General features: G+C 37.7%; 1 protein-coding gene across 13 annotated transcripts in view; it reads left to right on the forward strand.

Annotated features, from left to right (window-relative positions):
* camta1a (calmodulin binding transcription activator 1a) overlaps positions 1–15,071 on the forward strand; it is a 356,861-nt gene that overhangs the window by 23,203 nt on the left and 318,587 nt on the right. For all 13 annotated transcript variants that reach the window (XM_026199992.1, XM_026199980.1, XM_026199981.1 and 10 more), the window contains one exon: positions 385–488. In XM_026199992.1, coding sequence (XP_026055777.1) covers positions 385–488 — 104 coding nt within the window. The remainder of the gene's footprint in view (positions 1–384; positions 489–15,071) is intronic.

Here is a 15,071-nt window from a genome sequence, read left to right on the forward strand (position 1 = left end):
GAAATCTGATGATTCTCATCATGTCACTATTTTTTTGACCCTTTTTTTCATAGCATGCTTGGCCAATTAGTTCATTTTCATTCATCTAAGATTTTTTACCTTCATTCTTCAAGTTGCTCATTAGTCGCTCTTTGCAGTCAGAATAATTGGCGGCCATTAATTAATGATCCTTGTTATGTGCTGTGTATGAAGAATGTAGAAGAACTGCAAAAGATAATCTAATATGAAATCATATATACTGGTTATTGTATTCATACACTGAGTCCTGTATATTAGCATGATTGCATCAATCCCTCATGGGTATTGATTGATGACACAATTTTTTACTGCCTCTTACCTTTATTCTTCAAGATTTTCAAGTTTTTTTTCTTTTTCTTTTTGCAGATGAACATGGACATTTGAAAATATACCTTCCCAAAAAGCTGCTTGAATGTCTACCAAAATGCTCCACGTTGCCAAAAGAGAGACACAGGTGGAACACCAATGAGGTAAGGTCACCTCTCTCCGCCATCTGCTGCTGTCTTTTTTTAACTCCTGCTGACTTTATAGAGATAAAACCTCATTTATTTTAAGCAGTGAAACGGACACAATGTGTTAATAGAAACCTCTCTAGGGATTCTGTAGTCAGTTCAGATATTAACAGCAACTGTGTGATTGCCTTATTTTTGTGGCAGGAGGAAGTTGCCTATTTTCCGTGCTGTGCTTGCAAAGGATTTTCACTCACCGGACATAGATTGAGTGTTTTAGGAAACAGCAGGTTCATAAAGCTTTCTGTATATACAAAGATTTTTAAATTTATGCAAATAGAAATTTGCAATAGTTTATGATCTGCTCGTAAAACAATTATGTTCTGGCGTTCAATATTTTAGCTCATATTCTGTTGCTTTTTTGGTGGTGAATTGCATAGCAGTTTGTAAGTTAAAACTCCAATGTATATCATTTTTGGCCATCTGTTCCAGAATCACTTTTATTCACAGATGTTTTAATTCCCCGGAAATATAGACAGGATGTGATTGTTTTATTTTATTATTTACTTGTGTAATGATAGGAATCCTGCCCATAGTCATTACATTACTAAACCAGAGAAGAATATGAATGCTCTGTTTTTTCATTCTTCATTTCAGTCTTCCTTCATTTCTGCTTATTGGTGACATTTGTAACATTTTCAATACTCCTTGAAACTTTTCCCAGGGGTCGGAGCACTGTGTGATCTTATATAAACAATTCAAGAAAACAAAAATATTTTGGATTAGAATAGTGCAAGTCGTTTAGCTTGGCTCAGTTGTTTATTGACTTTCAGTAGATGCTGACAAGCTATTTCAGACCCCTCTGTGCCACTGCATAGAAGCTTCGCTATCTTACAAAGCCATATACCTAATAATCTACATATGAAAATGTGTTTTAAGTACGCTTATCACAGCCTGAAGGCATTTCAGACACAATGCATCAAACAAATAAGAAAAGATAACAAGCCTCTTAGATTTCGCTATTGAAAATGAAAATGTGAAATGTTTTTATTTGTATGACTGGGAGGAAAAATCGGAGACCGTTTGCTCCAGCTGTCCTTGACCTATAGGCCAGCCGTTTTAAATTAGTTCATTTCTTTTCAGTGCAGCTACTTTATCATTTAATGGAAATGAGACGGTGACTTGCTTGATTTTCACATTTTATTTGTTGTTCGTGTTCAGTCTGTTGTGCGGCGTGGCTCCCTCTGTGTGGAGGCTGCGGGGAGATTGAAACTAAACATTGTTTCACTGCCGTAAGCTAGAGGGATTTTAAATGACTGAGTTTCTCTAAGGAGATTCATAAACTCATAGCTCAGTGAAGGCGATGCAGTTTTATTACAATTGATCCCACTAAAGCACGCATGGCTTTCACGCATTAAGTGACAGGCGTCATCAGAGAGCAGGAGACAAAGGAACCTTGTGTGTGCATGTCAAGCTTCTTGGGGGGTTTTCTTTCTTTCTTCTTTAAAACTCCCCCCTCAAATTAATGACACTCTCGTGTGCAGGCTGGTAAAGAGAGGGATGAGGAGCACTTCGGTGGGGTAGTGAGCCTGCCTTCCTCAGTGATATCAAAATGCCTGCCATAGCCACATACATAACTCACATGTCACCTTTACATCAATTTCAGCTCTGCCAAAAGTCCCTAGTGACAAATCACCAACGCGACCCTCTTAAAGGGATATTTATGAATTGAATACACTGCTTTATTCCTCTCTGTATTCTTTATGGAGTGACAAGTGACTTTTTTGAAGGGAAAGAGGTGTGGATGTGAATGACAATGCTGAAATAGACATTGAAAGCACCAAGCCGTTGAATGTTTATGTCTTGTCAGATTTAGCTCTGAATGTTTTCCCTCTGCGGTTCTGGTAACCAGAGACTCAGTTTCGTTTTGTTGAATAGTTTGTCTTTGAAGTGCAAATATTGCATTGTGGAATATTTTTGATTGTTTGGCTTTATTTCCATGTAACGTGATGCAATATCTAGAGTAAAAATTTTGATTTCTGAACTATGTATGAACACTTGTCATTCAAAGGCTGTCAGTTTACATCACACATTCTGTGTGTTTGTATATTTGTAGTCTGGTCTGAAATGATATAAGTGAACTAGAATATTGCTTCATATCAGCGGCTGCCTTTCTAATTGAAGCTGATGGTTTAACGCGTTTGACCTGCGATGTTGCGCTTGCAGTCAAAATTAATTAATGTGTTTTTTGGAATTGATTTAAAAATGTCAGCACTTATTGTGGAATGATGTCATCTTTGTCCTTGTATGTTACGAAAGAAAAAAAAAATCCTGAACCTCAGGAAGTTATATCATGTTTGTTCCCCAGTTCTTTAAGGAAACAAAATATTATGCAAGTTGGGTTCATTTGTGCAGAAGCCATTCATAATCAGCTATATCTTCACATATAGCCTATGAAGATATCAGACAGAAGTACATTTTTGCAGCAGTGCTCTTATTTGCCTCACTTGCATTTCTCTCTTCTGCATAATATAATGGTTTGTCTTATTTTTATCCCATTACACATTCTGAATAAAAGTAAATTCAGTTATAAAATAACAAACCTAGATTCTATATTCTTCAATATGCATACAAACGCTTGGAAAATGCAAACTCTAAACTCAATACAAATCTGCAATAATAAAATTATATAATAACATTACCCACGTTTTATTGACTTAGTCTTCTATTTGTAACAAAGATTTCACCAAAGTGAATCATTTTAATGATGTTATGGTATTTCTTCAACTACAGGCACTTTTTTATTTGATCTTTTATGGCCTAGTGGATTATTTTTTATTTATTTATTTATTTATATTAGTTTTTTAAAAATGCCTTTACTTTTTGCTACTTTTAAATCTTTATGTAGATATTTTAATAATTTATCCATGTCCTAGACTTTCAGTGTATGAAAATCCATAATTACATTGATTTAAATTGATCATGTAAATCTTCTCCTTGTATGATCTATGCATAATAATAAGTAAGTGTGTAAAGTGTCTTTTAAAATGTAGAATCGTATTTAAAAATGGCTATAGTTGAAGAAAAGGCCATTGTGATGGTGTTTTCATGTTCATCATCAGCGTGCATCAGAATGGTCTGCACCATTGGTTGGAGGAGGCAAGACAACCTTCCCCAAAAAGCAAGGGCATTTGTGTGTCATGTGTGCCAGGCAGACACTGAGGCTAGCGTGAGTCACTCATGGCAGACTGAGAGATATTAAGCAGTCTCATTGCTGCTGATTGTGTGACTCTTACTGAAAGTGACACCTCCTGTATTTCCACTATATCCCTCCTGCTGCTCTTCCCACTTAGTAGTGTTTTTTTGTCAAAATGCCTTCTTAACGATAAGGGTTCATTTGGAGTTTATATATGGGCAGGAAATATACAGGATCAACCTCAAATCAAACTAAATTTGTCACACCACATCATGTTATACGTTGCGTTTTTTTTATTCTCTCACCAAGTCTGTTGTTTGAGTTTCCCTCATGATACATCCTGTTCTCCATGTTGAAGTGCAGTCAGATGACAGCATAACTTCTAATACAGTCCAGACAAATAAGGAGAGCTGGAGTGCAGCGGTCATGTGTGGGAGCCCATCTTTCCTTTACTGGATGTTCAGTGCTCTGGGCCATATTTAAATCTGTCATCTTTCCTTGTGTGCATTTATACAGAGAATGTGACTTGGATTATATTTCAAGCATTTGCTGGGAAGTTAGATAAACCAATCTGCTCAAAATGAGGTAGATGGCAAGAGGAGGAGGTAAGAATGTCGGTGGTTTAAAAGAGGTGATGTGCACAAAGGCACAGCTTGGCTTTTAAACTGTCAGAATGAGATTTGAAGAAAATATTGGCAAAGGATTGACAATTTATTTAACTGTAGCAACCACAGCACCTCAATCTTTATAACAAAGAAAATAAGCTTAACAATACAGGAACAACAGATAACAGAGTTTGAAGCAAACACAAAAACTAATTAGAAAGGGAATCTATGAGATCTGACAATGCCTTCCATGAACAGAAATCAAAAGAACAGGTTTATTCAGGTGAGATGCTGTGCAGAGAGATATGTGAAAAGTTAGTACCTTGTCACATTTTACCTTTCTGACTTAAGCTGATATAAATTGGTCCACATAATGGCAATATTGTGTTATTTTTAATGTGAATGGTATACATTGATTTTGGAGGCAACGATTCTATAGAAACCTCTTTCATTTGGTTTTGTCTTCCTTTTGGCACTTGATTTCTTGTCTTTCAGGCTTATTTTTTAAAGGAAGCACACCACATATTGAGGATAGTAACCCGTGATTTCCAAACTCTAGTTTTCAGAATGATTTCCCTTACTATAGCTACATTTAAGAGCACGTGCTCCATCCTGCTTGGTGTCGTCCTTCTCATGGTGAGATTCACAATTTTGATTTCATGATTTCATTTTATCACAATATTTTTTTTTTACAAAATAAAAACTTTAAGACAAATTATGTACTAAATGAAAAGGTGTCCTTTTATTAGGCTATTGTACATTTCTTTGTGAACAACAACAACAACAACAAAAAATCAATATCAATAACAATATATGTTACACAAATAAAATAAATTTCTTCATATACACAAACTAAGGCTTTGTCTGTGCTAGAAATTAGAGGCAACCACTGCATTTTAGTCATGATCCAAACAAAGATGCTGCATACATACAATAAGAGCAGTTTTAATCTAAATTAGACTGTATAATTTTGTAATTTGAAGCAAAAACAAAATGGTCCGACCTTAGTTTTGTGAAACTATACTACATAAAACTTATCTGAACAAAACAGCAGATGAGCTGAATGAGACGCAGATTCACTCTCTGCCAGCAGGTGGCAGTTATGAACAGCAATGATATAGTACTTCCTGTGTTACAACTATAAACAAAGAAGAGCTGCGCTTAAGAACAATGCTTTAATATTCATCGTTCAGAGGCAAGATGAAAAAAAAACATCTAAACTTTTCTAAAGACAGTCAGATCCCCTCACAGATTCCTTCATATAAACTCCAACTGCAATTGTATCATGATTTGTTTACATCCCTAGTGAAATGGCATGTATGTTTATTTGGCTTTGGAACCAGAGAGGTTCAAGTAAAGAATGATGACTTCTGTCAAACTTTTAAGATGGTTTCTCATCAAAAAGGGGCATCTAGAATGTGGAAAGTGTCAGTGGCACTATCAGAAGACCGGAAAAGTGCTGGCCTTTGGAAGGGACCCTCGGGAAAGGGAGACAGGCAGGAAAGAGGAGCTAAGCTAGTGTGACACTCAGCCTCTAATGAGTGGCAGCCACTTAGGACCTGTGAACCTTCTCTCGCCTCTGAACCAAAGCCCAACTGCGGGATCAGAGCGCATCAGCTCAGTCGCTCTAAGGACTTCTACACATTTAATGCCCTGTCATGAGAACTAATCCTTTCTGCCCAGCACTGCCGTGGCATGGTGCCCGCGTGCAATATGCCTCTGCTCCTGCTGGGGTGCCATCGTGGACGCACATGGCACTTGAGCAGCCCAGGGAGTGTCGTGGGCAGAGAGAACGGAATCTTCCGGTTACAGTCACGTCCGGCGGCAACGTCCAGGGAGAGGATTCTGATTACGCAGGATGTGGAGGGGCTGGAAAAAAGAGAGGTTTGGCTCACTGGGCCAGGAATGACTGCATTTCCCCCACCAAATCAGAGACAATATGATACCCCTCATGAGAGTCAATATACCTGCTGAAGAAAGCCATTTAAAGATTAAATACTGATACAATATTTTCTATTACAATGCATTGTGAGCCTCCCGGTGCACAGTTGGCCTGAAGATTACAATAGAGAGGTTAAACACAAAATGCTTGTTAGTCATATTAGTCTCAGCATTCCTCATTTAGAATAGGGAATATCATGATGTCTTTGTGATGGGAATGTTGATTTGTAGAGCTGAGTGTTTACCTTTGTGTTACGTGATTGTCTGACCTGTTTTTTCCTCCTCTTCTATAAGAAAATAGCTGATGTCGCTTTTAAGAAGTCAGTCTCACACTTTGTGTTATCTACTTTTGATTAGTTTAGCTCCTCTGCTGGGGTCCAACACTAAAGGGGACATCCTTCCTTTCACCCCCCCCCCCCCCCCGCTTCCCATCCCTCCTGTGGAATCTGCATTACCTATTATTATCTATTCAATAACAGTTTCAGGTCATGGCTTCAATTATATCCACATCACTCTGGTGCTCCTTTGAAACTATAATGACTGTTTTGTGAGCAAAGACTGAACGAATAATAAAAGAGCTGCATATGAACAAAGAGAAATCTCTGCGTAACCTTTGTGTTACTCGTTTGTAGTAGTAATTTGTAATATTAGGCTGTGGTTCACTTACTTGCTACAAGCTTGTTTTAGTGAAATTGCCTTGTCTGCTGGTATATAATTAATTTGGCTTTGCACCGATATTGAAATTCTGGCTGAAAAAACAGTGATTATTTGCATGTTATGTCTGAAAGCCAGGGCTCGAATTGAGAGGGGATGCAGGGGATGGCATCGCCCCCGTGAAACCACCATCCCCTCTAACCATCCCCTTAAGATGAATAATGTTGTGTATTATGTAAAATTTATTGTGCAAATTAAATGTTAAAATTCTCTAATCATGATAATTAACGAATTAAATAATAATGCCACCTACGGGCAGTTTTATTGTCATCTTTATTTATCCATGAAAGTTCTAAACCAGCCAAGGTGCCAGCACAAAAACACATTCAGCAAACTATTGTTTAATTAGTAGCATTGACCCAAATTCCTCCATTTCAGACCCCAGAAGAAAAAAAAATTACAAATAATAGTTTGTTTTATAAGGCTAATTTTGCACTTAGGGGTTTACGTTTTTGATCTTTGGGATCAGATAGACCCCAAACATTTTTTTTTTATGTGACAAACTAAATATCTTTTTTTATTTACTTCTCAACTATAGATTTATGCTGTGTTTTTGTGGATATTTGATAGTTTTTGACCTATTAGCTGCACAATTATTCAACTAGGCCATAAAATGGCTTATGATTATTATTATTTTTATTTTATTTTTTATGAAAAAATCACTTAAATGATAATCTAAATTAACTATAAAAGGTTTATAGATATTGGCCAATGTGCTAGGGGAAAAACCTGAGGAATTACAGTTAAATAAAGAAAGTGCAATGACCACATATATCCAGCAGAGCTCCATAAGGACTCATTCATTTTCAGTTCAGTTTTAACTAAATTTTTCTTCGTGTTTTAACTTCTCATCGCAACTTTATTATAAATATTTTGTGAATATATATTTAAAGGAGCTATGTGGAGGTTTTTACTTAAAAAAATATTTAAGATAGAGTTTTCATTTGTACATGTATGAGCCAACCATGATGTAAAAAAAAGAATGACACCTCGACTGTCCACCACGGTTGCCTCTATCAGCCTGTAGGCTCAATCGTGTGTGGAGGAGTCGGGCCCGAATTGGCGAGAAAATTCATAAAATGTGACGTCATGCGCATTCTCGTCTACTTGGGCTTACAACCGTACGGCACGCCAGCCATTATAGTAGGCAGCGACAATAGTGTTTTCAAATGGACTGAATGGAAAGAAGCGACCAGCCTCCAGCACAATTCAGACACCCACGGACACTCCTGAAGTAAAAAAAAAAAGAGCGTGCTTCTCTGCGCACTGAGAACGAGCATGAGACTGGCTGCAGTTCCTCTAACGGCCAATGGTGTCAGTAACGGTTAGGAATTTCAGAACCTATGCAATGCTCCTTTAAACGTTAAAATATTCTAAATCTATATTTTTGTCAAAGGTTAGAATTTTTTGTTGCTGTCTGATGTCTTTTGATTTGTCTGCTTTTGTTTATGTAAATGTAAATGACGTTACATACATTTGCAGAAATCTCTCTCTCTTTTTGTGTGTGTCTGTTATGTCCATACCTTCACATTGTTATGCATTTAATTTCTATGCATTTTATTTGCCAAAATCAAAAGAATGCCCTGGGCACCTGTGTCACACCTGTGTATGTGTGTAGCAGTCCTTCATTTATGAGTGGACATATTCATATTTATGCCAAGTTCGTTGATTTTATATGCCAATTTCTATAAAAATGTACTCTACTGCATTCACACACACGTGTTTGTGTGCGTGTGTGTGCATGATAGAATGTTCGTTCCAATTTGCATTTGTGCTTTAGATCCAGGCATTTATAAAAATGTAAAACATTTCAGATTTATACTGGGCGTACTTCTTTCTTTTTTGACAAATGAAACAAAAGTTTCAAAAATTTTATGCACCTTTAGAACAACCAAAGTCCAGATTTTTTGTGTGTGTTTAGATAGATTAGGAAAAGTCTCATGCAGAGTCTCATGCCCCTGAGATGAACATTATTTTACAATGGACTGCCTCACAAACAAGGGTTAGTTCAGCGCTGTGAAGCTGTGCAAAGATTCTGAAAAATCTTCTGAAAGATGGATCGATTCCAATACTTTGTGCGCAAACATCCAGTTTCCAGACAAAGTAAGCATCTCTGCATCATATTTTGTTTCCCAAAAGAGCTTCTTGGCTAATGTTGCTAAAGCTACCATTGTCTCTGCCTGTTTACACTAATGCTGCCTTCACATGCTACCAGAATTATCGTGAATAGGAATGTTATTGTTAAAATTTGCATTTGGAAGCAACACGTTTACCACCAGTTAAACCATAACACCAGTGGTATGCCTGCGAGCATGAGCTCTTGAAAGCTCTCTTATGAGAAGGGAGGCTGGAGCATCAGCTCATTTTCATTTAAAGGAGACATATACATATACAGCACATTTTGGCTCATACCCAAAAGTGGCAATTTCAACAAGCTATAAAAAAATTATTATAGTATTAGTAGTATTTAAAAAAAAAGAAATTAACCACAACAACCCCCCCCCCCACCACCCCAATTCTTTTTTTTTTACAATTCGACCACTGCTGATAGCAAAAAAAAAAAATTCCAATAATATAAATAAAATTTATTGTTTTTCTCTTGAACAAGAGGTTTGAACAAGAACCCACAATTATCTGACATGGGCTGTCTTAATATTTAGTATTTACAGATAAAGTGAAATTTTATCACTGATATTGTCCATAAATCTTGTGCATTTCTATAATTCAAGTATATTTCAAAGTCTGTATCCATTTAGGGCCCCAAGTAGTGTTTGTGTTTAGCACTATCACAGACTAACACATTTTGTCAGTATTACAGTGGGGGTGTATGGGTACTGCGTCTTTTATGTGGCAGTCATATTGACTTACAGTCTCATCAAATGCAGACACTAATTTTTTTTTATTGTTCTTCTTGTTTTTCCTGCAGAAAGTAAATATTTTCTTTATGTCAGTAGAGGCTGCTTCATATTGCTCTTATTATGGATGCCAAAGTGTCTGATCCCAGACTAAAATCTAACTTGGCAGAGATCTGTTCCAGCACTAGATGGCTAGCATGCTGATGTATTGGCGTGTCTGTGCCTTTCAGAGCCCAGACTGCTTGTCATTTAGACTGGTAACCTCCACTTCCTCTCCGCCTGCTCCTTTCAGTGCCTCTATTCCTGAGGGGCCTCCCTATCCCCCACCCAGACAAGCCTGAGCTCATTAGAACATTTCCCTGGATTAAAGACTTCCTTTATGGATTACAACAGTTAAGATGTTTGAGCAGTTCTTGTCACAGAGACAGGTATTTAACTTTTAACGACTCGTTTGGCTGATTAACGCAGTTTGATGAATTTGGAAGCCATCAGCACTTTTTTATTTTCATATTAGTTGTTACCGTTTGATCCATCTCGCCTAATCGAACCTCACTCTACCTGTGACTGAATGTTTGTCTTCTTTTGATGTTGTAAATGGGATGTTCCCCTCAACTGTGACTAATTAAAATTACCCTCTATGAATTGCAAGTGTTTACTGAGAAGTTCATTAGCCTCTCTGGGGCAATCAGTGGAAATTAAAGGTCATGTTTGCTTGTTTGTTTTCGGTGACAGAAATGCTTTAACATTTTTACGAACAGGTGTCCAAAGCATGACTTTAATTTGAAATTCTGTGCTCAGGGGCTTCTTCGGTTGAGCTGATGATGTCTCCTCAAATGTTGAATTTGAGATTAAGGTTCAAATGCCACCTCCTTCTTACGGGGAGCTGCATTTGCATAACTAGCTGCCTTTCATTTGCACACCAAAACAATTTCCTGTTATTTGTTTATTGATATGGATAGACATTCATTTATTCCTCTTTATTTCCTGTTGAATATTTTATAATGTTAGGATTGCTGCCAGTATCTCATTTAGACCATTATGGTTTTGAAAACCACTTTCCTCTTGAATGTGACTGTTGATAAATTCTCCCACATAATCATAGTAATTGTTGTGTCATTTGTGTAATGTGTGAAAACAGATTTCATTACTGAAATCAGATAATCGCAAAAAAAATGATTTGCAAAAAATGATTTTTATTTTTGATGTGTAAAATTAAGTTCATACATTTGCTGCTTAAATAATAATAATAGTAATAATAATGGGCTCATTTGTATCTTCTTAAATTCTGTATTAATGTGCCACTTGTCACACTTTTATATAATAATTTTTGTTCACTGTTAGTCTGTCTATAACTTTTTTTTACAATTATCAATTCCTTTCATTATCATTAACAATGTATTGAGCATCAGTTCTACATCTTGAATTTTCCCCGTAGTTAATAGACCCTACATCAAGTTACCAAGGTACCATTTTTCTTTAACTGTTGTGTATTGTATCATGTTATCATATCGAGGCTTGTTAGTTGTTACAGTTAGAAAAATCCAACTGCATTTATTAGTGAAATTGAAATTGTGTCTGTAAATGTGGTTTGCCATCATTCTGTTTGTGTAATCACTGTGGAATGCAGTCGAGGACAGTTGTGTAGCCTGGGCCAAGCTGCCTTTGTCTGTAATGAGAACCTACCTGTGGGTCATTCTGGGGTCTTGAATGCTACAAGGATTTTGCAGTTTTCTCCTGGCTCTGAGGCAGGGGTCTCCAGTACACTCCGATGACAGGGGTGCCTGCTCAAAATTGCCTGACCTCTATTGTTGCACATACAGGTCACTTCACCTCCTATGGGAACTTCTAAATTGAACCCAGCTTGCGCTTTCATTTTTTATTGCATGCCACCCCACCTCCTCTTTTCTTTTCTTTCCTCTCCTCCCCTCCCATTCCTCTCATCTTCCATCTTTCTTCCCTCTCCCTCATGTGTTCAGTGAGGTGCAAAGTTATTCAGGGGTGGAGAAATGGATTTCTAGCTTTAGTTTTGAACTGCTAGGCCTGGCTTGTGAAGGACTTAGTATTTATTATTATTATTTTTTTACAAAGCAAAAGGAACAAGAGCACTGTTATATTGAGCTTATTTGCATGCTTGTCTCAGTTCATTGTTGTGCAGCTAATATTTACAAGAGTTTGAAAGTAAATGCCATTGTGTTCTCAGCTCTCTGGATCAAATGGCAGGGGAACTGAGGTGCACACACTGACGCCTGATGTATTATTCCATTTCATGGAGTCTGCCAGCCTAGCACGCATACCCCGGTAATCCATACCCCTGCCGCTCGCCCCCACTTGAAATAAATAGGATTGGTATCTGTCTCCCTGACTCTCAGAGATGCAGTGATTGATGGATCTTGTACAGGATTAATTATTGAAGCTAGCGGTTTCCTCTCACAGACAAGACTATACAACACTGCCAAGAATTGCCTGGAAGATGGCGTACACATAAAACCGCCCTTCATTTATGAATACAATATCACTGGGAGGGCCTAATAACGTATTGTTTAAAATTTAATGCATGATGTAATTTGGTTGCGCTTATTTACTTCTCAAAGTTCCAAGATTAATACAAATGTGTGTATTAATCTTGGAAGGACATATTAATCTTGTGAAGGACATTGACCATTATTGTTGTTTTTTTTCTTTCTTTTTCTCTTGACCTCATAGAGCTGCAGTGTATCAAGGCTAACTCAGCTTTCTTAGTGTCCTGGTTCTTATGTCCCTCAGGTTTGGTCACATGCATTATTTTGTATTTCATCCTGGTCAGCTGCTGTGTGTCAGGTAGTACAATCCTTTTTTTTCCAATGGAAATGACCCCATCCGCCTATCTCAGTAGGGATAGGCCTGTCTTTATTTAGTTGTTTCACAGAAAGCACATTAGACGGAACTGTGCTCCATCAGTATGGGGAATGAGGATGCCAACTGCAGAGGTGATTCACAGAGACTTCGATAGACTCCCACATCCTGATGCTTTTCGTTCAGATCAGTGGGTGGGAAGTTCTAGTTTAATCAGTAGAAGGGCACGCAAGCTCTTCTGCTTCACAGGATCCCTCCTCTTATTCTCTTTCTTGTTATGTGCTGGGCTTTGATCTTTAAAGGTCCTTGAGAACGAAGAGCCAGCAGGCTGGGACTCTCTTCCTTTGGATTCATGCCCATCTGCAGCTCCATCTAACGGACATCCCTGGACACAGCAGGCCTTCTTGTCTTTCTCGCTCTTTCTTTTCCACTCCTTTTCTGCACTCTCTCTGCTCACACTCACTTCAGCCCATCATTATACTGATTTTCTCTCTTCCTATGCACTGATTTGTTTTGAACCATGATATACAGTACTATATGCATTTGCATTTATCTATACTTTTTGTGTCATCGCAGGTAATCATTTTTACAAATTCAAAGTGGCACTAAGCGCTGACAAATGCACTTCTCCCCTGTTGGCAAAATCCCTCTCCTAAAGCCGTGGTCGCAAGCATTCATTGCATGAGTGTGAAGCATTACACAGGGTTTGTCGACCAAGAACCTGAGTCTTGGCTGCGCAGCAGGACTCCCTGGACTTATTGCTAACTGGACTGTCATTAAAGTCTAAGTTAAACATTTTACTGTTGTCAAAATCAGCAGGGGTTTTGCCAAGGTAACATGATATTTGCCAGATCACATTATCCCTGTTTTGTATTAAAATAGGTGGATTGCCAAACAAAGAAATTTCTCCTGCTGTGAGTGCTATGCCTCTATCCATTCTTCACACTTTAGGTTTAGGATCTCCTAACACATGTTCTCTCGCAAAACAGATCTTTCAGAATCTTCACTTTACAACTTACAGAAATTGCAGAAATTCATCTTGCTCTTCAGCAAGGTACTAAGATTATTGGGGTAAGGAAGCCTTTGATCTATGGATTCATATATCATTAGACCTCATGCTACTTGTAGAGCTGTCTGAGGACAGCAATGGATGACACTCCCTGACCTTTACTGCTTCCAGCATTCCATTAAATCACAATATGAAAGGTCACTCTTCATCGTTTTTATGCTCCTAAATGTTACTACTGCCACATTGGTCAGAGTGTTGAAGTCCTGTGACAGGTGTCCTTCATGAAGGTTGGTGTAATAAAGTTTGTAGTCACAGGAAGAAGGAGGTGGGAACCGGTGAATATTTCAACAATTTTAATAAACAAATAAACAAACAGAAAACAGCGCGACAGCCCCTCACTGACAACTGCCGTGCACAAACAAAAACAACAACATAAAATCCAGGCCTGGTCCTCTCTCGTCTTGCACTGTTGTCACTCCTCCTTTTATCCTTCCGGAACATGTGTCGCTCATTATCATTTACTCCACCTGCCTCGCTCCGTTCCTATGGCTCATGGTCCTGCCTCACTCGTCACAGTCGGCACTTGAGTTTTTGTTCTACACTGCTAGATTTTGGCCAGTGTCCACCATAGATCCATATGTCAGTAAATGCCAGGCTAAAAAGGCTGACATAATCATTAATACCACCAGTTGCTACTTGTGCGATATGGAATGAAAGAGCATAGTGATTGCTACTTACTCTCACAGTATGTCCCTGCTCTAATTGTAATCTGATTGCACATGATCGAAGGTGCCAGACATCTTCACATACACAGGAGGGGGTCATTGCACACTTAAAGATACTGTTCACCAAATTTTGTTTAAAATGTTTAGTCCTCTTCGGTTTGTTACAAACTCCATTTGTTTCTTCTGTATAACAGAATAGTAAGCTATTGAAGAATATTCTGGCCATTCTTTTAAAATAACTAAAGAGGAATGAATCTGTCATTACAAAAAAGCACTGTAAAAGTATATACAAGTGGTTAATTATATTCCAAGTCATTATTTTATAGATTTGTAGAATTTTGGTAAAATTTAATTCACCCACAACTTAAAGGTCTGTCATCATTTACTCACCTTCATGTTCATCTAAACCTGTATTTATTTACAGTGTGATTAACCAAACAGTATTGATGACCATTCCATTGAATGAAGTATAAGCACACACACACCCACACACATATTCTGTATGGTTTCAGAAGACTAGAAAATTTAGAACATCAATAGTACCATAACATGCATTGTAATTACATGGAAAAGAGCAACCAGTCCATTGTTTCTTTTTCATATTGTGTTACTCAGAAGAAAGATATTCATAAAAATTCAAGTTTGGAATGACGTGATGGTGAGTAAATGATGACACATTTTTGGATGAACTAATCCTTTAAGACATTACTTACTCTCATGAGAACTG

The sequence above is a fragment of the Carassius auratus genome, chromosome 23 (assembly GCF_003368295.1).
Source record: "Carassius auratus strain Wakin chromosome 23, ASM336829v1, whole genome shotgun sequence".
NCBI lineage: Eukaryota > Metazoa > Chordata > Actinopteri > Cypriniformes > Cyprinidae > Carassius > Carassius auratus.